At 50.7% G+C, this 24,507-nt stretch overlaps 1 protein-coding gene across 1 annotated transcript in view; it reads left to right on the top strand.

Moving 5' to 3' along the window:
- SUGP1 (SURP and G-patch domain containing 1) overlaps positions 1 to 24,119 on the top strand; it is a gene marked incomplete at both ends in the record, with an annotated part of 31,734 nt that extends 7,615 nt beyond the window's left edge. The window contains 12 exons of the mRNA XM_080715286.1: positions 2,156 to 2,259; positions 6,388 to 6,606; positions 9,531 to 9,654; positions 9,925 to 10,025; positions 10,934 to 11,057; positions 14,912 to 15,249; positions 19,421 to 19,527; positions 20,117 to 20,294; positions 21,865 to 21,971; positions 23,263 to 23,408; positions 23,834 to 23,963; positions 24,093 to 24,119. Of these exons, the coding sequence (XP_080571412.1) occupies positions 2,156 to 2,259; positions 6,388 to 6,606; positions 9,531 to 9,654; positions 9,925 to 10,025; positions 10,934 to 11,057; positions 14,912 to 15,249; positions 19,421 to 19,527; positions 20,117 to 20,294; positions 21,865 to 21,971; positions 23,263 to 23,408; positions 23,834 to 23,963; positions 24,093 to 24,119 (1,705 nt within the window). The remainder of the gene's footprint in view (positions 1 to 2,155; positions 2,260 to 6,387; positions 6,607 to 9,530; positions 9,655 to 9,924; positions 10,026 to 10,933; positions 11,058 to 14,911; positions 15,250 to 19,420; positions 19,528 to 20,116; positions 20,295 to 21,864; positions 21,972 to 23,262; positions 23,409 to 23,833; positions 23,964 to 24,092) is intronic.
- Positions 24,120 to 24,507: the final 388 nt, after the last annotated feature.

The following is a 24,507-nucleotide window of genomic DNA, read 5'->3' as shown; positions in this document are numbered from 1 at the left end:
GGAGGCTGAAACAGAAGGAGCAGGTTCAAAGCCAGTTTCAGCAATTTAGTAAGGCTCTCAGCAATTTAGTGAGACCCTGTTTCAAAATAAAATATAAAAGCTGAGTGTGGTGGTGCACGCTTGTAATCCCAGTACTTGGGAGGCTGAGACAGAAGGATCATGGGTTCGCGGACAGCCTCAGTTACTTAGGCCCTCTGCAACCCAGTGAGACCCTGTTTCAAAATAAAGAAAAAAGCCGGGCGTGGTGGCGCACGCTTGTCATCCCAGCATTCGGGAGGCTGAGACCAGAGGATCGCGGTTCGCGGACAGCCTCAGCTACTTAGTCCTCTGCAACTCAGTGAGACCCAGTTTCAAAATAAAGAATAAGAAATAGGGCTGGTGGTGTAGCTTGGAGGTAGAATGCCCCTGGGTTCCATCCCTAGTACTGCTAATAATAATAATAATAATAATAATAATAATAATAATAATAATATAATAATAGAAAGAAAGAAAGAAGGAAAAGCCGGGCATGGTGGCGCATGCTTGTAATCCCAGCATTCAGGAGGCTGAGACTGGAAGATTGCAGTTTGCAGACAGCCTCAGCTACTTAGGCCCTGTTTCAAATTATAGAATAAAAAATAGGGCAGAGGGTGTAGCTCAGAGGTCGAATGCCCCTGGGTTCCACTCCCAGACCCACAAAATATGTAAATAGATAAATAAAATAAGGGGAAAAAATAGGCCCAGGGGTGTAGCTTGGAGGTAGAATACACCTGGGTTTCATCCCCAGTACTGCAAAAAAAAAAAGAAAAGAAAAAAGTACTTTTTGTGATGCTGGCGATGAAACTCAGGGCCTTGGGCCCACTAAACATGCACTTCATCACTGAGCTATACCCCCAGCTCTCCTCTCCCTTTTTATTTATTTTAATTTTTTGCAGGTCTGGGGATGGAACAAAGGGGCATTTGACCTCCCAGCTACACTCTGCCCTGTTTTTTACACTTTATTTTGAAACAGGGTCTCACTAAGTTGCAGAGGGCCTCACTAAGTAGCTGAGGCTGTCCGCGAACCACGATCCTCCGGTCTCAGCCTCCCAAATGCTGGGATTACAAACGTGCGCCACCATGCCCGGCTCCTCTCCCTTTTTAAATTTTTGGTACTAGGGTTTGACTCCAGAGCCATTCCACTTTTGACCTACATCTCTAGCCCTTTTTATTTTGAAATAGGCTCTCACTGTGTTACTAAAAACCTTGCCAAGTTGCTGAGGCTGGCCTTGAATCTGCAATTCTCCTATCTCAGTCTCCCAAGTACTGAGATTACAGGCCTGCACCACCGCATCTGGCCTTCTCCCCTTTTTTAAGATCGGGTCTCACTGTGTTGTGAGCTCAAGCCATTCTGCTTCAGCCTCCTGAGTGGCAAGGTCCTACTTGCCAAAAAAGAACAAAAATAGAGTGATAGAAAGTTTGTTGTTGTTATTGTTGTTTGTTTTTGTGGTACTGGGGGTGGAACCCAGAGGCTTTCTACCTCTGGGCTATACTCCCAGACCTATTTTATATTTTATTTGGAAACAGGGTCTCACTAAGTTGCTGAGAGCCTAAGTAGCTGAGGTTGGCTTCGAACCTGTGCGATCCTCCTGTGTCAGCCTCTCAAGCATGGGGATTACAAGCATGCGCCACCACGTCCGGCAGAAAGTTTTTTTTTTTTTTAATGCAAAACATTGTAAAAGACAAAACAAAATTCTCCTGTAATTCTTCCACCGAGAGATAGCTTTTGGTGTTTCCCTAAAAATGTTTAATACCCACTGAAGCGTTTGCTGGAGTACACATGGCACTGCTTCCTAGAACTCCGAAGCCCAGCTGGGGAGCCAGATGTTCAGTGGCAGCCAGGCGGTTAACAACAGGTGGGACAGGTGCAGTGGCTGGAGGAGCACAGGGGCTGCCGTGGTGGCGGCCATGTGGACCTGGAATGTTGATACTGGACAGCAGTTACTTGGTTATGTGCAGTATCACTCACTAAAAGAAACTTGACCCCAGCCTACTGTGCTGAAGCCTGTTCTGTGTCCCTAGGCATTTTGGGGAATGGATTTTGGGTCCCACTAAGAGGGCCTGCCAGGATTGGTGTAGGGTCACGAAGGCCCTCCTCTCCCTGGCTCAGCCTCTCTGTCCTCTGTCTTGGTTCTAGACTTGCAAACGCACAGAACTCTTCCTGTATCTCCAACAAGTTTGCCAACGACGGTAGCTTCTTACAGCAGTTTCTGAAGTTGCAGAAGGCACAGACCAGCACAGGTGAGCTCAGCCTCTCCATTTGTACTACCTCCCCACCCCTCATCAGAAACCCCTGGCATATAGGAAGCGACAGGTCCAATCTCAGTCCTGCTCCTCTTTGAGTTCCTTGAGTGCCTTCATTCTACCCACTCCCACAGCGAGGGGCAAACACAGACCAGATCCCAGGGTCTCTCATAAGAGAGGGGTAGACAGGCCAGGCTTCTAGCCAGGAGGCTCAGGGCCATGATCAGGCATGTTCCTGGGACATGGAGGGGCAGTTGAGGACAACTTCCTCTGTGGGAGAGGTGTCTCTGGGCCCCAGTGGAGCACGCAGCAGCACCATGCCTTCTCAGGTTTTCAGAGAACAGCAGGTTAGGGGCCTACTGTGGCTAAAGAACAGTGTAGGTAGGTAGCCTGTAAGCAGCCAGGGAACCCTGGTGATTTTCAAGGGACCCTGGAATTTATTGAATGCTGCTTCTATGCCAGGGAGTTCAGTAAGTCAGTGCCCCTCACACTGGTCCTCTTCCTCAACCCTCCAGAGAGCGTGCAGGCAGAAGGACGCTTGTCCTTTGAAAGACATTTGAATTCACATGGTATTTTCTCCATCTGGAGTTTGTACCTTTATCTTTATCATTTAGCTTTTTTTTTTTTTTTTTTTTTTTTTTGCGGAACTGGTGATGGAATCCAGGGGCATTTTCTACCTCCTAGCTACACCCCACCCCCCAGCCCTATTTTTTATTCTTTATTTTGAAACAGGGTCTTGCTGAGTTGTAAAGGGCCTCACTAAGTAGCTGAGGTTGTCTGTGAACCAAGATCTGGTCTGTTGTTGTTGTTGTTGTTGTTGTTGTTGTTGTTGTTGTTGTTCTCGAGGATGGAACCCAGGGGCTTTCTCCTTCCAGGTTAGACTCTCAGACTTATTTTTTATATTTTATTTGGAAACAGGGTCTCACTAAGTTGCTGAGAGCCTCACTAGCTGAGGCTGGCTTCGAACCTGTGTGGTCCTCCTGTCTCAGCCTCCCAAGTACTGGGATTACAAGGGTGCACCACCACGGCTAGTCTTTATTTTTGAAACAGCATCTCACTGAGTTACGAAAGGCCTATGAGTAGCTGAGGCTGTCCGCAAACCGCAATCCTCCAGTCTCAGCCTCCCAAACCCAGACCTATTTTTTATTCTTTATTTTGAAAGAGGGTGTCACTGAGTTGCAGAGTGCCTCACTAAGTAGCTGAGGCCGTCCATGAACTGCAATCCTCCTGTCTCAGCCTCCCAAATGCTGGGATTACAAGCGTGCGCCACCACGCCAGGCTAACATTTAGCATTTATGCTTTTGTGTGTGTGGTATGGGGGATTGAATCCAGGGGTATTCTGTCAATGAGCTATTTCCCCTGCCCTCTTTTTTTATTTTTTATTTTGAAATGGTCTCACTATGTTGCAGAGGGCCTCACTAAGTAGCTGAGGCTGTCGGTAAACCTGTGGTCCAGCTTCAGAGTACTAGGATTACAAGTGTGCACTAGCACACCTGGTTTGATTATTTATTTATTTATTTATTTATTTATTTATTTTTGCAGTACTGGGATAGAACCTAAGGGCATTCTACCTCCGAGCTACACTCCCAGCTGAAGCTCTCACATTCTCTCTCGTGTGTGTGTGTGTGTGTGTGTGTGTGTGTGTGTGTGTGTGTGTGTGTGTGTCTGGGAATTCAACCCCAGGACATTTTATTTTTTAATTTTTGAAATAGTCTCACTAGGTTGATGGGTCTCACTACTTGCTGAGGCTGTCCTCAAACCTGCTATCCTCCTGTCTCAGCCTCCCAGGTACTGGAATTACAATACCCTTTCTTAGAGGAGTTCACTGTCCACCGATTGTGGTGTTGCTGACAGTCCTGATTGTCCTGTCACCTAGTATGTGCCACTGTTTCAGAGTGCTTACCCAAATAATAACAAACCATTTTGTTCCAAGCCCTTTTTTTGTCTTTATTTTTAACGTCATTGGGGATGGAACCCAGGCTCGCTCACATATTAGGCAAGAGCTCTACCACTGAGCTGTGCCTCAAGTTCTTTTTATTATATATATATTTTTTTGTTTTTGTTTTTTGGTGGTACTGGGGATGGAACCCAGGGACCTTCTACCTCTGGGCTATATTCCCAGACCTATTATATATATATATATATATATATATATGTTTTTGGAAACAGGGTCTCTTAAGCCATCAGAGGCTGGCTGTGAACCCGTGCGATCCTCCTGTCTCAGCCTCCCAAGCGCGGGGATTACAAGCGTGCGCCACCACGCCCGGCTCCTTTGTATTATATTTTGAGACAGGTTCTCACTAAGTTTCCCAGGCTGGTCTCGAACTTGTGAACTTCCTGCATAATTCTGTTGATCAGCTGGGATTACAGGTCTGTTCCACCCTGCCTGGATGTACCTTTCTGTTTTGTTTTTGTTTTTTTGGTACTGAGGATGGAACTCAGGGGCATTCTACTTCCAAGCTACACCCTCAGCCCTAGGTTTTATTCTTTTATTTTGAAACAGGATCTCAGTAAGTTGCAGAGGGCCTCACTAAATAGCTGAGGCTGTCCCAAAACCTCCTATCTCAGCCTTCCAAGTACTGGGATTACAATTGTATGTGTCACTACGCCCAGCTCTTTCTTTCTTTCTTTCTTTCTTTCTTTCTTTCTTTCTTTCTTTCTTTCTTTCTTTCTTTTTTTTTTTGGTGGTACTGGGGGTGGAACCCAGAGGCTTTCTACCTCCGGGCTATACTCCCAGACCTATTTTATTTTTTATTTGGAAACAGGGTCTCACTAAGTTGCTTAGAGCCTCACTAAGTAGCTGAGGCTGGCTTCGCACCTGCGCGATCCTCCTGTCTCAGCCTCCCAAGTGCAGGGATTACAACCATGTGCCACCACGCCCGGCTCTCAGCTGTACCTACCTACCTACCTACCTACCTACCTTCCTTCCTTTCTTTTCTTTTCTTTTCTTTTCTTTTCTTTTCTTTTCTTTCTTTCTATCTTTCTTTCTTTCTTTCTTTCTTTCTTTCTTTCTTTTTGTGTGTGGGGGGTACTGAGGACCCAGGGGCATTCTACTTCCGAGCGACACCCCTAGCCCCATTTTTTAATTATTTAGTTTGGAACAGGGTCTCACTGAGTTGCAAAGGACCTCACTAAGTAGTTGAGGCTATCAGAGAACCATGATCCTCCTGTCTCAGCCTCCCAAGTGCGGGGATTACAAGCGTGCGCCCCACGCCCAGCTGTGTACCTTTCTTTTTAATGATTCTTCTTAGCTCTAGATGATATGTATAGGTCAGTGTCTGTAAGCAGCATGTAGCTGGTTACCACCCTACTTGACAATGGAGAAACTGAGGTTTAGATAGGTCCAGACCGCCCCCCAGTAAAGTCAGGTCTCTGTCTGAAGCCATCAGATGCCCCATCTTGCCTGCATGAATGCTACTTCCCCTTTGGGTCCTTGGAGAAGGTGCGGCTTAGGTTAGAGGCACCATCTCCAGGCCCTCGTGATTATGCCCCAACACCGTCCTCAGTACCCTCCACTCTGTGGTAGCCCAGGTTTAAGGAGCGGGCCCTCTGTCCGTAGGCTGGGGGCACCTGGCCCTTAGGAGGCCGTGGCATGTGCCAGGTACGATAATCACCACCCAGGGCAGCCCCTGAGTCTGTGGCTGTGCAGTCACCTACCATAGCTCACTGTCATAAGGCTTTGCTGGTGGAACAGCTGACCTTCAACCTTGTCAGGTTTCCTAGGGAAGAGCTGAGAAATTGGTCCACACAGAGAGAGAAGTGGTTGAATCCTTTACCCATGAAGTCTTGGGTGAGAACACTCAGCACACTGGCTCTCACCAGTCAGCCTGGGCCCAGGGCCTGGGCCATCTGAGGCATGGTTGTGAACTAGGTGGGGCTCAGAAGAGTGAAGATTCCCAGGGCTCTAAGTATAGCACCATTTCAGAGCAGAGCTGCTCCCTGAAGAACCCCAGCCATGTCCTCTTCTGGCCAAGGAAGGCCATTTCTCCCTAATCCTCGATCTCACCTGTAGATCAGGGTGGTCTCCTCTTTGATCACAGTGTAGGACCCCCAGCACACCGGTTAGATGAGAGGTTAAGAGATGCACACTGCCGACCTCAAATGTGTCTCTCCTTCCTTCTCAAGACACCCCTCCCAGCGCCACCCCCAGCACGCCCACCCCCAGCACTGGAAAGAGGACCCTCCTGCTCAATAAGCGGGCAAGCCTGGGCCTAAGCAGCCCGCTCGGCCAGGTGAAGAACTACTCCCATGCCAAGCAGCTCCCCGTCGCACACCGGCCCAGTGTCTTCCAGTCTCCTGACGAGGAGGAAGAGGAGGACTGCGAGCAGTGGCTGGAGATCAAAGGTAGGTTGCAGGGTCAATACCCTCCTCCCCAACCATCCTGTAGCTCCCCCGTGGGCCTGGGTCCACAGCAGGTGCTGCTAGGGTGGTGGGGCTTGGGTTGTGGTCAGCAGCCCCCAGCCTCTGGGGTGAGCTGTGGGCTGGATAGGATGAGCAGAGCCAAGGAGTTAGTGAGCAAAGTTTCAGGGACGGCCTGAGGGGCGCCTGGGCAGCATTGTGTGGGCATGTCTTGGCCTGTCCCAGGAATGTCCACTAGAGAGAAGAGGGCATCCTATGTCCCTTCTTATCTGACTTGGGGAGGAGCTTCCAAGTCTGTCCAGCTGTGGCATTCCTGAAGAGCTGGATTCCAGAAGGGCTGCTCCTCACTGGGTTCCCAGTCCACACCGGTTTGGGCCTGAGGTAGGATGGCCCTCTCCTCCAGCCTGAGGAAGGATGACCTTGGTCTCAGGTGAGCTTTTCTAGGCCTCACAGTGTAAGGCAGAGGGTAGCTGCGGCAGCACCCCGAGTTAGCCCAGCCCCACCCACATTCAAAGAAGGGCCTGTGTCATAGGCAGGCTTGGCCCCATGGTCACTCCACTTTGCCAGCAAGGACAGACCAAAGAAGCTGAACAGTTAGCAGTGATAGCCTCCAGGCCCATGCTGGTGCCAGACCATCAAGCCATTGGTCAGAGTGTGAGCTGGGCAGGTGGTCTTCCAGGGAGCTCTACAGCATCCTGCTGGGAACTGCTGCGTTGTAATCCCTCAAGCCTGTCAGGCTACCTATGACATGGCTTCAGGAAGGCACCTGCTTCTATAAAAAGCCACCAAGTTGGGGAGGAGGGAGGTTCTTGCTGAGCAAAGCAAGATGGTGATGCCAGGAGAAAGTCAGGCAGAGAATGCCGCCGGGACCATGCCAGGAGAGAGTCAGGCAGAGAATGCCGCCGGGACCTTGCAGGGCCCTCCTCAGGCTATACGCCCCTGGCTTCCCAGCAGCCCAAGCAACAAGGAAAATAAGATGAGCCACAGGTTCAGCAGGAAGTTTCTCCTTTGAATCTCATAAAAGGGATGTGATACGTGTAGCAGCACACAGACTTGGCCTCAGAAATAGGCCAGCAAGAAATACAAAAGCATCTGGGCGTGGTGGCATGCTTGTAATCCCAGTACTTGGGAGGCTGAGACAGGAGGATCATGGGTCGCAGCCAGTCTCAGCTACTTAAGCCCTCCACAACTTAGTGAGATGCTGTTTCAAAATAAAGAATAAATTATAAGCCAGGCGGGGTGGCACACACTTGTAATCCCAGCATTTGGGAGGCTGAGACCGGAAGATTGCGGTTTGCAGACAGTCTCAGCTATTTAGTGAGGCCCTCTGCAACTCAGTGAAACCTTGTTTCAAAATAAAGAATAAAAAGAAGGGCAGGGGTGTAGCTCGGAGGTGAGTGCCCCTGGGTTCCATCCCCAATAAAATATAGGGCCGGGGGTGTAGCTCGGAGGTAGAATGCCCCTGGGTTCAAGCCTCAGTACCACGAAAAGAAGGAAAGAAAGACAGGTAGGCAGGCAAAAGCAGACTCCATGCGGCTCAAAAGAGGATAATTTATGTATAGAAATGATTTTTAGCTGGGTGTGGTGATGCACACTTGTAATCCCAGCATTCAGGAAGCTGAGACCAGAGGATCGCGGTTCGTGGATAGCCTCAGCTACTTAGTGAGGCCCTCTGTAACTTAGTGAGACCCTGTTTCAAAATAAAGAATAAAAAATAGGGTAGGGGTATATAGCTCAGAGGTCAAATGCCTCTGGGTTGCATCCCCAGACCTGCAAAAAATAAATAAATAAAAAATAAAAAATGTATTTTTTCTGGGCGTGGTGGCGCACACTTGTAATCCCTGTGCTTGGGAGGCTGAGACAGGAGGATTACACAGATTCAAAGCCAGCCTCAGCTGTGTAGTGAGGCTCTCAGCAACTTAGTGAGACCCTATTTCCAAATACAATATAAAATAGGTCTGAGAGTATAGCCCAGAGGTAGAAAGCCTCTGGGTTCCACCCCTAGTACCACCAAAAAAAAAGATGTATTTTTGTAAGCCGGGCGTGGTGGTGCATGCTTACAATCCCAGCATTTGGGAGGCTGAGAAAGGAGGACGTGCGTTTATAGACAGCCTCAGCCTCAGCTACTTAGTGAGGCCTTTTGCAACTCAGTGAGACCCTGTTTCAAAATAATAGGAAATAGAGTTGGGTTGTAGCTTGGAGATAGAATGCCCCTGGGTTTCGTCTCCAGTACCACCCAAAAAAAAAAAAGAAAAATGTGTTTTTGTAGCTTTGTTCACTGACACAGTCCCAATATAATGGTTGAGCCCAGATGTTGGCAAGATGGCTCTGGGGCTCGGCAGGAAGTGTTTGAGATGACCCTGGAGCGCCCTGTCCTGCAGATGGCAAGGCAGCCATCAGAGACTCCTGGGTTGTACCCACAGTTCTCAGCCATTGGCTCGAAGAGACTCCACTGGCCACGGAGCTTCTGTGATGAAGTTAATAGAACAGACCGAAAACCATCTAATGTGTTTAAATCAGTTTGTGAGGATATTCTTAAAAGAAAATGTCACCTTTGAAGGATGAAAGGGAAGCGATGTATTATACTGACAACTGGTAAATAAAGAAAAGGTTTAGGCTTTTCCTCTCTCCAAAACATGCCCCAAACCAGGGGAGGCCAGATATGCTTCCCAACAGCCCCCTTCCAGCCTGGGAATGGATGTGGCCCATGGGAGGCTCTCACTTCTCCCCAGAGGCCAACTCCCCCTCATGACCGCGCCTTGTGTGTGGACCTGGGATGCCTGGCGACCATACCCGCCTCACGATTTTCTTTCCCCCACCCTCCTCTGTCGTTGTGGTCTGTAGAGAGATTGTGCCTATTGACTGTGGGGTGTGTGAGTTGAACCCCAGTACTGACAGCCTCCTTAAAGTTTCACCCCCAGAGGGAGCCGAGACTCGAAAAGTGATAGAGAAATTGGCCCGCTTTGTGGCAGAAGGAGGCCCCGAGTTAGAAAGAGTAGCTATGGAGGACTACAAGGATAACCCGGCGTTCACGTGAGTAGCGCCCGGGTGGTGGGCTGTGGCCATCTGACTGTTTGCCGTGTATGTCTTATGCGAATGTGTCTATAAAGTGGTCCCTGGGGCTGGCGCCCACTGGCATGGGCTGGGCACTGTGCCGAGCACTTTAATTCACACCAGGGGTCACACTGGCTTCCTGTGTGATACAGACTCTGCCCAGCAACCTGCTTTTGCATGGTAGAAGCCATGTACTTTACTGGCACTAAAGTCCAGTCTCCTCTCTGTTATAAATCTCTTCCTATCTAGATTTTTGCACGATAAGAATAGCAGGGAATTCCTCTACTACAGAAAGAAAGTGGCCGAGATAAGAAAGGAAGCACAGAAGGCACAGACAGCCCCTCAGAAAGGTAGGTGGACAGGGGGGCAGGCAGTTCTGCACCCCAGGATGGGCCCATGGGTTCCTGGAGGCCACTGTGGGATGGGGCTGACACCCCCACCAGCACTCAGAAGCCTGGTCCCTGGGTCACTTAGATGCTGGCGGCAGGTTGAGGCTTTGTCCAGGAGCTCAGCTGTGTGCATGTGAGCTAATGAGCCCCAGCCTCGTGCCAGGCACTTGAGGACACATTACGAGGGGTGTGGTGCCCCATACTGAGGGAGGGGCTGGGGACAAAGACAGCTGGAGTCTGAGGTGTGAAATCCCACTCGCCAAGGGCTGGCGGGCAGCAGGAACCGATGTTCGGTCTGAACACAACCACAAGTGCACTGTATCAGCCAGCCATGGTGGTGCACACCTGTAACCCCAGTACTTGGGAGGCTGAGATAGAGGATCACAGATTTGCCGCCAGCTTCAGCAACTTAGTGAGGGCCTGTTTTGCTTTATGAAGTAAAATAGGGCTGGGAGTGTAGCTCAGAGGTAAAAAGTCCCTGGGTTCAATCCCCAGTACCATACACACAAAAAGTGCACTGTGTCATTTGCGGGCCTTGCCCTGACCCTCTCCTCAGGAGAGCCCCCACCCTAAGGCCTAGGGATAAACTGGGTGTAAGGTCTAGGACCTCCCGCCCTTGTGTCCTGGCCCCTTATCTTGACTGGAGTCCAAAGCCCCTGTAGCCGTTGGGGTGGGAAGGGGAGGGGTGGGGGGGTACTTTGTAATATTAACTCTGTGTTTGGTCCCAGTGCAGTAATCTGATTCCCGTTTGCCTGTTTCTCTTTGCATCATTCCTAAACTAAACCCCACTTGTTGCCTGTGGGGTTCTTAGCAGGAAATAGGCTGTTGGGTGTGGTGAGTTGAGCTCAGTACTGACAGCCTGCTTAAAGTTTCACCCCCAGAGGACGAAGAGGCCAAGAACCTTGCAGAAAAGTTGGCCAGGTTCATAGCAGACGGGGGTCCTGAGGTGGAAACCATCGCCCTCCAGAACAACCGAGAGAACCAGGCATTCAGGTAAGGGGTGACCCTCACCCCTGTGCCGCCCCTACACATGAGGACCCAGGCTCGGCATGCACAGTCCATGACCTGGCCGGGGAGTTTCTGACGCAGAGCTCTGCACCTCGGTGGCATTTCCCAGGTGCACGTGGCTCCCCTGAATAGCCTGAGGCAGGCGCACAGACTTGTGTTAGTTAAGGGCCTTATGGAGAAAGCCTCATGTGTGCCTGGCTTCCTCTGTGACAGATGGCCCCTGGAGGAGACTCAAAGAACTGTTTGTACTGTATATGTTCTTAGGATTTTCCCTTCACAAGAAGGGATGGAAACCCCCAGCCTCTGTGCAGGTCCCCCAGAGGGACAGGTGACAGCAGCCTGGCCTCCCTGCTGACCCCAGCCAGGCGGTCACCCTGAGCCCTGGGGGCTGGGTTTCTGTTTGCCTGCTCTTGTACCCTGTGCTATGCAGAGGGAGGCTGAAGTACTGGTCACAACCCCTGCTGTGGGGCGGGGACTGGCCAAGGGGACCTGCGAGGACACTTTAGTGTCTCGTAAGATGAGTCCCAACTCAGGAGATGTGACGGTGTGGGACAGCAGTCTGGGCAGGTTTATTTGGGGACTTGGGAGTGGATGCTGGGCAGCATAACCCCAGCCTGACGTGTTCACCTCATGGGAGTTGCCGCACTAGCTGCTACGAGAGGGTATTGGGAAGAGGTATTGTGCGGGCCTGAAGCCGCACAGGTCCCAGGTGCAGGCGGACTGTAGAGCTGCCAGGCCAGGCCTCCAGGCTCAGGTGTCACTGGAGCCTCCGCAGGATCTGAGCAAGGAGTAGTGGGCTGGCTGTGCTTCCAGGGTCATTGGTGAGGTAGGGGGAGGTGCTCATACATGCCAGCATGTGGGCAGTGGCCCCATTGAGGCTGGGGCCAGTGAGGCTTGGGGGCCAGGAACAGGGATGGCCAGGGCTCCACTGGCACAGTGCAGGGTGTTTCACGTCATGGGGTCTGAATTGTGCTTGGGTCTGGAACTCAGGGAAGGGTCTGCCAGGGATGAGAGGACCCTCCCTCATGCCCTGAGTCTTAGGTTTGCACTGATGACCACCGATCTGTGATCCCAACTCTGTGCCCTCCAACATTACTAGCCTTTTCTTTGTATACTTAATTGGATGGATGGATGGATTGATTGATTGATTGATTGATTTTACGGTACTGGATGAAGCTCAAGGGCATTCTACCCCCGAGCTACAACCCCAGCCCTATTTCTTATTCTTTATTTTCGAAACAGGATCTCACTGAGTTGCAAAGGGCCTCACTAAGTAGTAGCTGAGGCTGGCCACGAACTTCAATCTTCCTGTTTCAGCCTCCCAAATGCTGGGATTACAAGCATGCACCACCACACCCGAAGAAAAGTGGATTTAAATAAAAAATTTAAACTGGGCATGGTAGCATGCTTTTATTCCCAGTACTTTTGTATTCACTTGGGAGGCTGAGACAAAATGATCCAGGTTCAAGGCCATCCTCAGCTACTTAGTGAGGCCATGTTTCCAAATAAGTAAAACAACAGTGCTGGTAATGTGGCTTCGAGATAGAATGCCCCCGAGTTCAATTCCCAGTACCTAAAAAAAAAAGTTTCAGTCATTATAGGTAGACACCAACTATGGCTGTCTGTTGCAGGAAATGTGGGTGAGATTATGGAATTCCAAGCAGGACCGGTGTCCAGGGATCTACCGGGTCAGTGAGTCAGTGGCCGGCCCCTGGCCCAGCCTTCCTCCTGGTGTCAGAGAGGTGCTGCTTTGACCCCTCTTCTGGCCTTCTGTCTGCATGGAAGGTCTTTATGAGGTACTAGGATTAAACCCAAGGGTACTCTACCACCAAGTCCCACCCCCAGCTTTTTTCATTGTTTGTTTGTTTATTTATTTATTTATTTTTGGTGGTGCTGGGGGTGGAACCCAGGGGCTTTTCTACCTTCTGGCTATACTCCCAGACCTATTTTATACTTTATTTGGAAACAGGGTCTCCCTAAATGGCTTTGAACCTGTGCAATCCTCCTGTCTCAGCCTCCCAAGTGCCGGGATTACAAGCCTGTGCCACCACACCCGGCCATTTTTTATTTTAAGACAGGATTTTGCTTAGTTTCCCAGGCTTGACCTCTACCTTTCAATCTTCCTGCCTCAGCCTCCTGAGTAGCTGGGATCACAGATGTGTGCTAGTACACCTGACTTGCACAGTTTTGTTTGTTTTTGTTTTGCGGGTCTGGGGATGGAACCCAGGGGGCATTTGACCTCCAAGCTACACCCCCTGCCCAGTTTTTTATTCTTTATTTTGAAACAGAGTCTCACTGAGTTGCAAAGAACCTCACTAAGTAGCTGAGGCTGCCTGCAAACTGCAATCCTCCTGTTTCAGCCTCCCAAATGCTGGGATTACAACCATGCACCACTACATCCAGCTCAATTTTTTTTTTTTTTTAAACTGAGGATGGAAGCCAGGGGCATTTTACCTCCGAGCTACTCCCCCAGACCTATTTTTTATTCTTTATTTTGGAACTGGGTCTCACTGAGTTGCAGAGGGCCTCACTAAGTAGCTGAGGCTGTCCGCGAACCGCGATCCTCCAGGTCTCAGCCTCCCAAATGCTGGGATAGCAAGCGTGCGGCACCACGCCCAGCTTGTACAATACAGTTTAGCAACTACATGCAGAGCATTTATGTTGTATTAGGCATTGTAAGTAATGTAGAAATGAACCTAGGAGGATGTGCACAGATTCTTTGGAAAGCTTATGCCATCTTATATAAGGGATTTGTCCATCCTTGTGGATCTTAGTATCCTCTAGGGTTCCTGGAACCGGTCCTTAGAGGATATGGCGGGGGCAGAGGGGATAACTGCACTTGTGTTAGAGCACAGCCTTGTGCTGAGTCTCCCTCCTGATTTCTAAGTGCAGACCCAGCCCCTTCTCCAGTGCTGCAGTTGGTGATAATGGCACAGCCTTGTGCTGCGCCTCCCTCCAGGTTCCTAAGTATAAGCCAGACTCCTCTCCATGCTGCAGTTTGAGTTCTAGTACACTGTGTGCTGAGCATCCCTCCAAGCTCACAAGTGCAGGTCCACTCTCTTCTCCAGGGCTGTGCAACCTACGATCTGCACACATTTAGGCCTTTCCCAGCCATTTGCCACATGGAGCTGGCCCATGACTTCCCTCTGGTGTGGACCCCAGAGGGAGGACCGTTGGCTGTAGACGTGTTTAGTCTGAGAGAAGCTGGCAAGTGCTAAACTGGCCAAAGCCTCTTGTGGCCTCAGTCCTGGCTCAAAACCAAGTACCACCTCCTCTGCTCCTAGGCTGGGTGAGGACCAAGAGGACCTGTGGTTTCCAGAGAGTCTGGGCTTCCGCTCCAAGGATTCCCTCTTCAAGTGGGACTGGAGTCCAAGTCCAGGTCCCTGGTTCATTCCGCTGTTCTGTGTGTTCTCTGTCTGTCTGGGGTGCGCCTGCTCTTTCTGGTAGCGTCGGAGACGTTACTAGGTTCAGGAAGCATCTCTCTGCCCTCCTTGGCCTCTGAGGTCTCCTCACAGTTTGGGAGTTTGTGGTGTGAAGGCAGCATTCCTCACAGGGTGGGAAGTGTGAGGGCAAGTACCTGTTTCTTTTGCTCTAAAGCAGGAGGCTTGGTGATGGTCTCACCAAGAGAGGCTGGTGGAGATTCAGAGTGGCCCTGGGTTGAGAGAGGGGTGTCAAAAGAGGTCGTGGCACCTCACGTTGTTCTCGTACTTTAGCTGCCAGAGTGAGGGTCACAGGACAATCACACCCTGGGCACACGCAAGGCAAGCTGCCTCTGTCCAGAATCAGCTCAGGGATCTCAGGCCCATCTGATGGTGTCCTCCACTGACTCTCCTTTGCAGCTTTCTATATGAACCCAACAGCCAAGGATACAAATACTATCGGCAGAAGCTGGAGGAGTTCCGGAAAGCTAGGGCAGGCCCCACCGCTCCCCTCATGGCACCTGACTCCAGCCTGAAGCACAAGGTGCCCCCCGAAGTCCCCTTGGGGTCTTCGCACCCAGCCGCCTCCTGCCCCGCCCTGTCGACCCCTGTGCCCGCCGCCCCCGGGAAGCCAGCACCCACAGCCACTGTGAAGAGGAAGCGTAAAAGCCGGTGGGGGCCGGAGGAAGACAAAGTGGAGCTGCCTCCAGCCGAGCTGGTGCAGAGGGATGCGGACACCTCCCCTTCGCCTCTGTCAGGTGGGTCTGGCCTTTGCACTGGGCAAGTCATCGCGGTCCATCTGCATTTTAGCACATGCCACCGTATTGTTCCTTTCTGTGGCTGAATAGTCACCCCTCGGTGTCCACAGGTGTTGGTTCGGGACCCCACACAGATATGGAAACTCATGGATACTCATTTCCTATATGAAAAAGTATAAATTTCCAGGTGTGGTACACACACCTGTTATCCCAGCAACTTGGTAGGCTGGGAGAGGAGGATTGCAATTTCAAGGCCAGCCTGGGCAACTTAAAAAGACTCTGTCTCAAAATAGAAAAATAAAAGGCTAGAGATATAGCTCAGTGGTATAGCAGCCCTGCTTCCATCCCCAGGACCCCATTCACACAAAAATCAACTGGCCATAGACATCAAAGTTTATTTCTGAGCTATTATCCTGGTTGGTATCTCTATCCTTATACTAATACCATACTGCTTTGACTCTTATAGTTTTGCATTAAGTTTTTGTTTGTTTGTTTGTTTGTTTTGCGGGTCTGGGGATGAAACTCAGGGGCATTCGATCTCCAACCTACATCCCCTGCCCTGTTTTTTTTCTTTTATTTTGAAACAGAGTCTCACTAAGTTACGGAGTACCTCACTAAGTAGTGGAGGCTGTCTGTGAACCACGATCCTCCAGTCTCAGCCTCCCAAATACTGGGATTACAAGCGTGCGCCACCACGCCCGGCTTTGCATTAAGGTTTTTTTTTTTTTTTTTTAAGATTTAAAGAAGTTTATTGCCGGGCGTTGGTGGTGCACGCTTGTAATCCCCGCGCTTGGGAGGCGGAGACAGGAGGATCGCGCAGGTTCGAAGCCAGCCGCGCTGGCGTAAGAGACCCTGTTTCCAAATAAAAATATAAAATAGGTCTGGGAGTGTAGCCCGGATGTAGAAGGGCTTCCAGGAACCCCAGTACCACAAAAAAAAAAAAAAAGAAGAAGTTTATTAAAAGATAGAAATACAGAGGATAGGTACAGCTCCATACCAGACTGGCATGGAGGGGTGACTCGAATGAATACACCCTGCATTAAGTTTTGAAATCAGGAGTGCGAGTCTTCCAAATTTCTTCTTTTTCAAAATTATTTTGGCAATTTGGGGTTTTCATAAGAATTTCCACATGGGCTTTTCCATCTCTTCTAACACAACTGCAATTTTTAAATTTTATATGTATTTTTAATAATAGATGTACTTATTTTAATTGCACTGGATTATTAAAAATGATAACATAAGAGTAATTTTTTTCATTTTTTTCTCTTTATATTTATGTGGAACATATATATATATAATACATATTTTTTTTTCCCCCCCAGGTCTGGGGATGGAACCCAGAGGTATTTGACCTCTGAGCTATACCCCCTGCCCAATTTTTTTATTCTATTTTGAAACAGGGTCTCACTGAGTTGCAGAGGGCCTCACTAAGTAGCTGAGGCTGTCCACGAACCACGATCCTCCTGTCTCAGCCTCTCGAATGTTGGGATTAAAAGCGTGCGCCACCACGCCTGGCTTGTGTGGAACATATTGAAAATGGCATACATTCAGACTATGCTTGATACTCCCCCCCCAACAATGAGTGTCCAGGTTAATTATGCTGTATTTATATTTTTACACAAATTCGGATGTAGCTCCTTCGTTAATCAACCTCAGCCTTCGTCCTCTCCCGCCCTTCCATTCTAGCATTGCTGAGGTTTCTCCTCCATTGTCTGGAGTCCCTCTGGTATCCCTAACACTCCCTAGTTTAGGCATATTAGAGAAAACATAAGTCCCTTCTCTTTTTGTGCTCGGCTGATCTCAGTTAACATAATGTTCTCCACGTCTTTTCCATCTTCTTGCAAGTGACATGATTTTTTTCTTTTTTTAGAGCTGAGTAGAATCCCATTGTGTGTATTTCCCATAATTTTTGCAATCCATTCATCTGTTGATGGAGACCTAGGTTGGTTCCCCATTTTGGCTATTACAAATTGTGCTGCTGTGAACAGGGGTATGCATATGTTACTGTAGTTCTCTGATTCAACCCCTTTGGAAAGATGCCCAGGAGTGGTAAAGGCGAATCATATGATGGGTGCATTCCCACTACTGGGATTTTTTTTGTGTGTGTGTGGTGCTGGGGTTCCTGGAAGCCCTTCTACCTCCGGGCTACACTCCCAGACCTATTTTTACATGTTTTATTTGGAAACAGGGTCTCCTAAGCCAGCGCGGCTAGCTCCGAACCAGCGCGATCCTCCTGTCTCCGCCTCCCAAGCGCGGGGATGACGAGCGTGCGCCACCACACCCGGCTCACTACTGGGATTTTGATAGGGAATACATTGAATCTCTAAATCACTTTGGATAATGCTGACACCTTAGCAATACTTAAATCAATGAACATGAACTGTCTATTCCTGTCATTAATTTCTTCCAACAATGTTTTGTAGTTTTCACTGTACAAATCTTATAACTCCTTGGTTAAATTTGTTCCTAAGTGATTTATTCCTTTTTTTTTTTCTTTTTTTTTCTTTTTAAGTATTGGGTATTGAACCAGGGGCATTCTACCTTTCTATCTCCAAGCTACACTCCTGGTCCTTTTTATTTCTTATTTTGAAACAGAGTCTCACTAAGTTAGTGAGGCTGGCCTTGAACCTCTGAGACTCCTGTCTCAGCCTCCCAAGTACTGGGATTACAGATGTGCATTACCACCCCTGGCTACAATTGATTTTTTTGTGTGAGTGTGGTGCTAGGGATTGAACTCAGGCCATGTGTATACTGGGCAAACGCTCCACTACTGAGCTGTATCCTCAGCCCTATTTTTTATTCTTTATTTTGAAACAGGGTCTCAATCACAGAGGGCCTAAGTAGCTGAGGCTGGCTATGAACCTGTGATCCTCCTATCTTAGCCTCCCAAGTACTGGGATTACAAGCGTGGGCCACCACGCCTGGCTGCTTATTAGTTCTAATGGGTTTTATTTTGTGTGTGTTTGTATGGATTCTGGAGGGCTTTCTGCGTATAAAATCATGTTATCTGCCAAAAGAAAGTTATACTTTTTCCTTTACAATTTGGATACTTATTTTTTTTTTCTTGCCTAATTGCTCTGACTAGGACTCCCAATGCCATGATGTGTGTAAGTGGCAAAAGTGGTAATCTTGCCGGGCATGGTGGCACACACCTGTAATCCCAATACTTGGGTGGGTGAGATAGGGGGATCGCAAATTCAAGTACAACCCCAACAAGCGGTGAGACTCAGCAACCTAGCAAGACCCTGTTTCAAAAACAAAAAAGAAAAAGGGTTGGGTGTATAGTTCAGAGGTGAATGCCCCTAGGTTTAATCCCTAGTAACATACACACACACACACACACACACACACACACACACACACACACACACACACAGAAAGTTGCCATCTTTGTCTTGTTCAACATCTGGGGGGGGGGACTTTCAGTCTGATATCAGCTGTGGGTGTTTTCATTTTTTATATCAGCTGTGGGTGTTTTCATTTTTGTTTTTCAGGGCTGGGGGTCAAACCCAGCACATTTATTTGTTAAGCAAATCACTTTTCCCCCTCCAGGGAGGTCTCTGCACACACCCTGCCTGGCTTCTCCTCCAGAGACCTGCTGGTTTCAACCACTCAGATGGGGCCATTGGCGTCATCTCACGGATCAGTGTTGCTGGCTTCAGCCATGTTCTGAAGCCACTGCCAAATTAGATGTCAGCAGCTCTGGGGATTGTTAGCTGCCTTCCCTAGGAGCTGAGGAAGGGCCCCGACTTCGGGTGCTTCTGTGCTGCATTCTCAGAGCCCGGGTACGCACACGCTCCCACAGGTGTGTGCACACGCCGTGCACGTGACAGCCACACGTCTCTGTGCTATTGTCTTTGGCTGTGTGGAGTCCCTATTCCATTACCCACTAGCTGTATGATGTAGAGTGAGGCCCAGACCTGGTTCCTGGGGTGCAGCAGCCAGGAGATGTCAGAGCCTTTCTAGAGAGGTCAGTCTCAAGGAGGGGAGGCACAGGTGCGCCGTAGCACCCATGCAGCCGGAGGCCACAGTGACTCACGACTCTGCCAGGAGCCCCTGCCATCCACAGGCCTCTGCACTGAGGGCTGGATGTTAGCTCTCAGCCAAGCCCACCAGAGCTTGACCGCGTCTGCATGCTGGCGACTGACCGCCCTGTGTCTTTGGTTTACAGTTCAGGACCTTAAGGGGCTCGGGTACGAGAAGGGGAAGCCCGTGGGTCTAGTGGGTGTCACGGAGCTTTCGGATGCCCAAAAGAAGCAGCTGAAGGAGCAGCAAGAGGTAAGACTGAGGGGGGGAGGGAGGCGCAGGGGAGCAAACACCCCATCTCTGTGGCTGCTCAGGGCCTTGCAGCGCGAGGCTTCTGGGAAGACAGGCCACCCCGAGGCTCCCAGTCGCAGTCTGGGGGAAGTCCCAGAAGCCTGTGCTCCTGGCTGCTCCCTGCCACCCTGCAATAGTCTCCATCATTGTTTCCCTTTCACGGCCCCCTCTGGGTCTGCTGAGAATGGTCCTAGTTAGTGCAGGGCACCCTGACCACCTGCAGGATGCCCAGTGGGTATCTGATGTGCTGGGGTGAGAGGCCCGGCCTGACAGGAGCCCCCAGCCAGGAACAGCTTCCGCGCTGCTTCCCAGGAGCTCAGCCCTGCCCAGCAGTCTCGGGTCCCCGTCCCTGGCCCTCCTCCGGGCCTGTATTCTGCAACACTCCCACCCAGCCGCCCAGTGCTAGGAGCCCAGGCCCCCTTCATGGGCAGCGGGGCCCGCCATGCGTGATGCCGGGTTTCAGGCGGACTCGGTGCCTGTCTGCGCTCTTTCTGAGCCCCTGCGTGTTCCTGGCGCCCCACTCCTGCTCACGGGCCTGCTCCACCTGCAGATGCAGCAGATGTACGACATGATCATGCAGCACAAGCGGGCGATGCAGGACATGCAACTGCTGTGGGAGAAGGCGCTGCAGCAGCACCAGCACGGCTACGACAGCGACGAGGAGGTGGACAGCGAGCTGGGCACCTGGGAGCACCAGCTACGACGCATGGAGATGGACAAGACGCGGGGTACGCTGGGCAGGGGATAGAGAAGGGAGGAGAGAAGCCCGAGCACTGTAGGCCAGGCCGCCACTCACCTGCCTCAGTCCAGGCCCAGGCTGTTTGTACTGGACCTTCTGAGCCTTAGTTTCCTCAGTGGAGTAAAGCAGAGGGGAATGAATTTCTATGAATGTTCATAGATATTTGAAGTAAACTTTCTATTTATTTATTTATTTTTGTGGTACTGGGGATGGAACCCAGTGGCCTTCTACCTCTTGGCTACACCCCCAACCTATTTTATATTTTATTTGGAAACAGGGTCTCACTAAGTTGCCGAGAGCCTCACCAAGTAGCTGAGGCTGGCTTTGAACCTGTGTGATCCTCCTGTCTCCTAAGTACTGGGATTACAAGCCTGCACCACCACGCCCGGTCTTCTTTTTATTTACATTTGATACTAGAGATTAAACCAGGGCCATTCTACCTCCAAGCTATACATACCCCAGCCCTATTTTACTGTATTTATTTATTTTGTGGCATTGGGGATTGAACTCAGGGGCATTGTACCTCTGAGATATACTCCCAACCCTTTTTTTCTTTTGCTGCTGGGGATTAAATACCCAGAAGCATTCTACCTCCAAGCTATGCCCTCAGCCCAATTTTTAACATATACACACACACACACACACATACACATGGAGATGATAGATAGATAGATAGATAGATAGATAGACAGACAGACAGACAGACAGACAGACACTTTTTTTTTTTTGCAGGTCTGGGGATGGAATTCAGGCATTCAACCTCTAAGCCACACACACACACACACACACACACACACACACACACACACACACACCGCCTTATTTTTTTTAATTATTTTTTATTTTTATTTTTTTATTTTTTTGTTGGTACTGGGAATGGAACCCTTCTACCTCCAGGTTACACTCCCAGACCTATTTTTATATTTTTTATTTGGAAACAGGTTCTCTTAAGCCAGTGAGGCTGGCTTCGAACCTGCGTGATCCTCCTGTCTCCGCCTCCCAAGCGCGGGGATGACAAGCGTGCGCCACCACACCCGGCTTTATTCTTTACTTTGAAACCGGGTCTCACTGAGTTGCGGAGGGCCTCACTAAGTAGCTGAGTCTGTCCACAAACCGCAATCCTCTGGTCTCAGCCTCCCGAGTGCTGGGATGACAAGCGCGCGCCACCGTGCCCGGCTTACTTTTTATATTTTTGGAAAAAGGATCTTGCTAGGTTGCTGAGTCCGTCCTCACTGGAGCCTGCAGTCCTCCTTTCTCTGCCTGACAAGTATTGAGATTATAGGCAGTGGCTGCCCTAGCTCTATTTTATATTTTATTCTGAGACAAGGTCTCGCTAAGTTGCTGAGGCTGGCCTCAAACCTCTTATCTTCCCATCTCAGCCTACTCAGTACTGGGATCACAAGCCTGTGCCACCCTTCCCAGTGTGAAGGGTCTCTTGGCAGTGCTGCCTGTGGGGAAGGGTCCGCAGACCGCAAGCTTCACTAGGACTTGACCCTGCACCCGAGGGCTGCTGGCCTGCCTCCACCCCCTTCCCCTTACCTTTCCGCCTCTTTGTGCAGAGTGGGCCGAGCAGCTGACGAAGATGGGCCGGGGCAAGCACTTCATCGGAGACTTTCTGCCCCCTGATGAACTGGAGAAGTTCATGGAAACATTCAAGGCCTTGAAGGTGAGGCCCAAGGCCCCTAGCAACAGCCCCTCTGTGCCAGCCGCTCTGCAAGCACCCTCCCCACCCTCTGGAGCCTGGGGAGTCTGCGTCCTGTGCTTGCAGCCGGAGCCAGCCCTCTTGCCAGAGAGGCATCTGTTCGTGACAGATGCCGTCTTTGTAGGGAATTAGCAAATAAGTGCTTAGCTGCCACTTCAGAAACATTTCCTGGGGCTGCGGGGTAAATTGTGCCTCCAGTGGAGCCAATTAAGTGCAGTTCACAGGCAGAGCATTTCTGCAACAGAAAGCCCTTGGCCTGCCTGGCCTCCTCTGAACAGAGCTCAGCGTTCTCCCGTGCCGTGGGGCTTGGGAGGCACATGGTTGATGGGTACGTCCGTGTTGTCTTGAAGCTTCTTAGAAAGTCGTTTTGTCTCCTGTAACCTTATCCAACAAGGTATAACCCCAACGACCACATCTTTTTGTATTGTCATTGTAGTCCTGGGATGGAACCCAGGGGTGTGCTACTACTGAGCTAGTCTCCCAGCCTTTTTATTTTATTGAGACAAGTCTCACTGAGTTGCCCAGGCTGGCCTCAAACCTGCAGTCCTCCTGCCTCAACCTCCTGAGTCACTGGGATGACAGTTCCTGGCTTCACAGCTTTCTAGCAAGCTCTATAATAAATTGTTTTCAAGCCAGGCATGTGCCCTGGGGGTGCTGAGGCAGGAGAATAGCTGGAGCCTAGCAGTTCAGGGCCAGTGTGGGCAGCATAGCAAGACCCTATCTCAAAAAAAAAAAAAAAAAAGATTGCTCTTAGAACTTAAGGTTTTCTTTGTCAGTGAAGTCTTGGCTTTCTCGTGATAGGCAAAGCCCATGTAACCTAGCTACCTTAATCTTTTTTTTTTTTTTTTTTTTTGCAGTACTGGGGTTCCTGGAAGCCCTTCTACCTCCGGGCTACACTCCCAGACCTATTTTTTACTTTTTTATTTGGAAAGAGGGTCTCCTAAGCCAGCGCATGTGGCTGGCTTCGAACCTGCGCGATCCTCCTGTCTCTGCCTCCCAAGCGCGGGGATTACAAGCGTGCGCCACCACGCCCGGCTTACCTTAACCCTTTTGACCTGGCTGCCAGGGAGCTCAGCACCTTAAGGCTCTGGGACCCAGAGAAAGATGAGGAGTTCAAGCTCTTCTGGAGGAGTCAGATGGGCAGGTGGTCCCCAGACTGGGTGAGGCCAGGCAGGGGGCAGCTCTGTGAGCCCAAGCTGTGCCCAGGATGGCTGTGGCCCTGGTGGGTGACAGCTACCTTCTCTCCCTGCTGCAGGAGGGTCGGGAGCCCGACTACTCTGAATACAAGGAGTTCAAGCTGACGGTGGAGAACATCGGCTACCAGATGCTGATGAAGATGGGCTGGAAGGAGGGCGAGGGGCTGGGCTCAGAGGGCCAGGGCATCAAGAACCCGGTGAACAAGTGAGTGGCCCCCACAGACGGGAGGTGGCATGGGCCCTGTCCCTCCAGCCAGAGACTCCTTCCTCCCCAGGTCTCAGGCCCGGGAGGGTGTCCATGGGTGCACATGGGTCCACCCCTGCCTCACAAAGGCCCTGCGACCCGGAAACCAGTCCCAGAAACAGCCAGAGCTGTCCCAGCAGGACCCCTGTCTAGAATGTTCCTGTGCTGCCACCTCTCCTTCGAGAGATGGCCTCTAACTGTCCCTAAGGAGCCATCTGCCATGAGCCACAATACGCCAGACTCTGGGCTTCTCCTCCCCACGCAGGGGCGGAGCCTGAGCCACCTTGGGTCCCTCCCTCCCATGCAACAGTCTCCAGCCCAGCACACCAGGCCTGGCACCCCCCCCCTTCCACGGGGCCCTGCTCACCCACCATCGCCCCCTGCAGGGGCACCACCACTGTGGACGGCGCTGGCTTTGGCATCGACCGGCCGGCGGAGCTTTCCAAGGAGGATGATGAGTATGAGGCCTTCCGCAAGAGGATGATGCTGGCCTACCGCTTCCGGCCCAACCCGCTGGTGCGTGCGCCCTGGACCCCAAGTTCTCCCAGGCGGCCCCTCCTTGACCTGGGGTGCCAGCTCAGCAGCCCCTGAGGGTTGGGTGGGAGGAGCTCACCCCTTTCCTGTTGTCTCTTTGGCCTTCCACAGAACAACCCCAGAAGGCCTTACTACTGAGTGCTCTGGAGAGAGAGACACCTGAGCCTAACTTTCCAACTGACTCCCTGGACCGCGGAACGTTCCAGCCCGCGTTTCCACCTGCCCGTCCTTCATTACAAGTGTTGTGCTGTGTATTAAAGTCCCAATGCTCACCCAGCCTGCAGCCTGCTCCCGGCCAGTGCTGGAGCCTTCCTATCCCTTAAGCAGCAGCGTAGGGCAGGCAGGATGCTGTCTAGGAGGGACCCTGGTACTGGTTCTGAGGAATCTGAGTAGCACCAGCCTCCTGGGTGCCCTCAGGTCTTTGTCCCTCCTAAGCCTTAGCTGCTGCAGGGAGCAGCAGCCGCTTAGTTTCCTCTAGTGGAGGACAGGAAAAGCTGCCTTGGCAGTGTCCTCTAGGGAGGGTAAG

This window comes from Muscardinus avellanarius, assembly GCF_963383645.1.
Source record: "Muscardinus avellanarius genome assembly, chromosome: 18".
In the NCBI taxonomy this organism is placed as follows: Eukaryota; Metazoa; Chordata; class Mammalia; order Rodentia; family Gliridae; genus Muscardinus; species Muscardinus avellanarius.
This window is presented reverse-complemented; position numbering and strand designations above follow the sequence as displayed.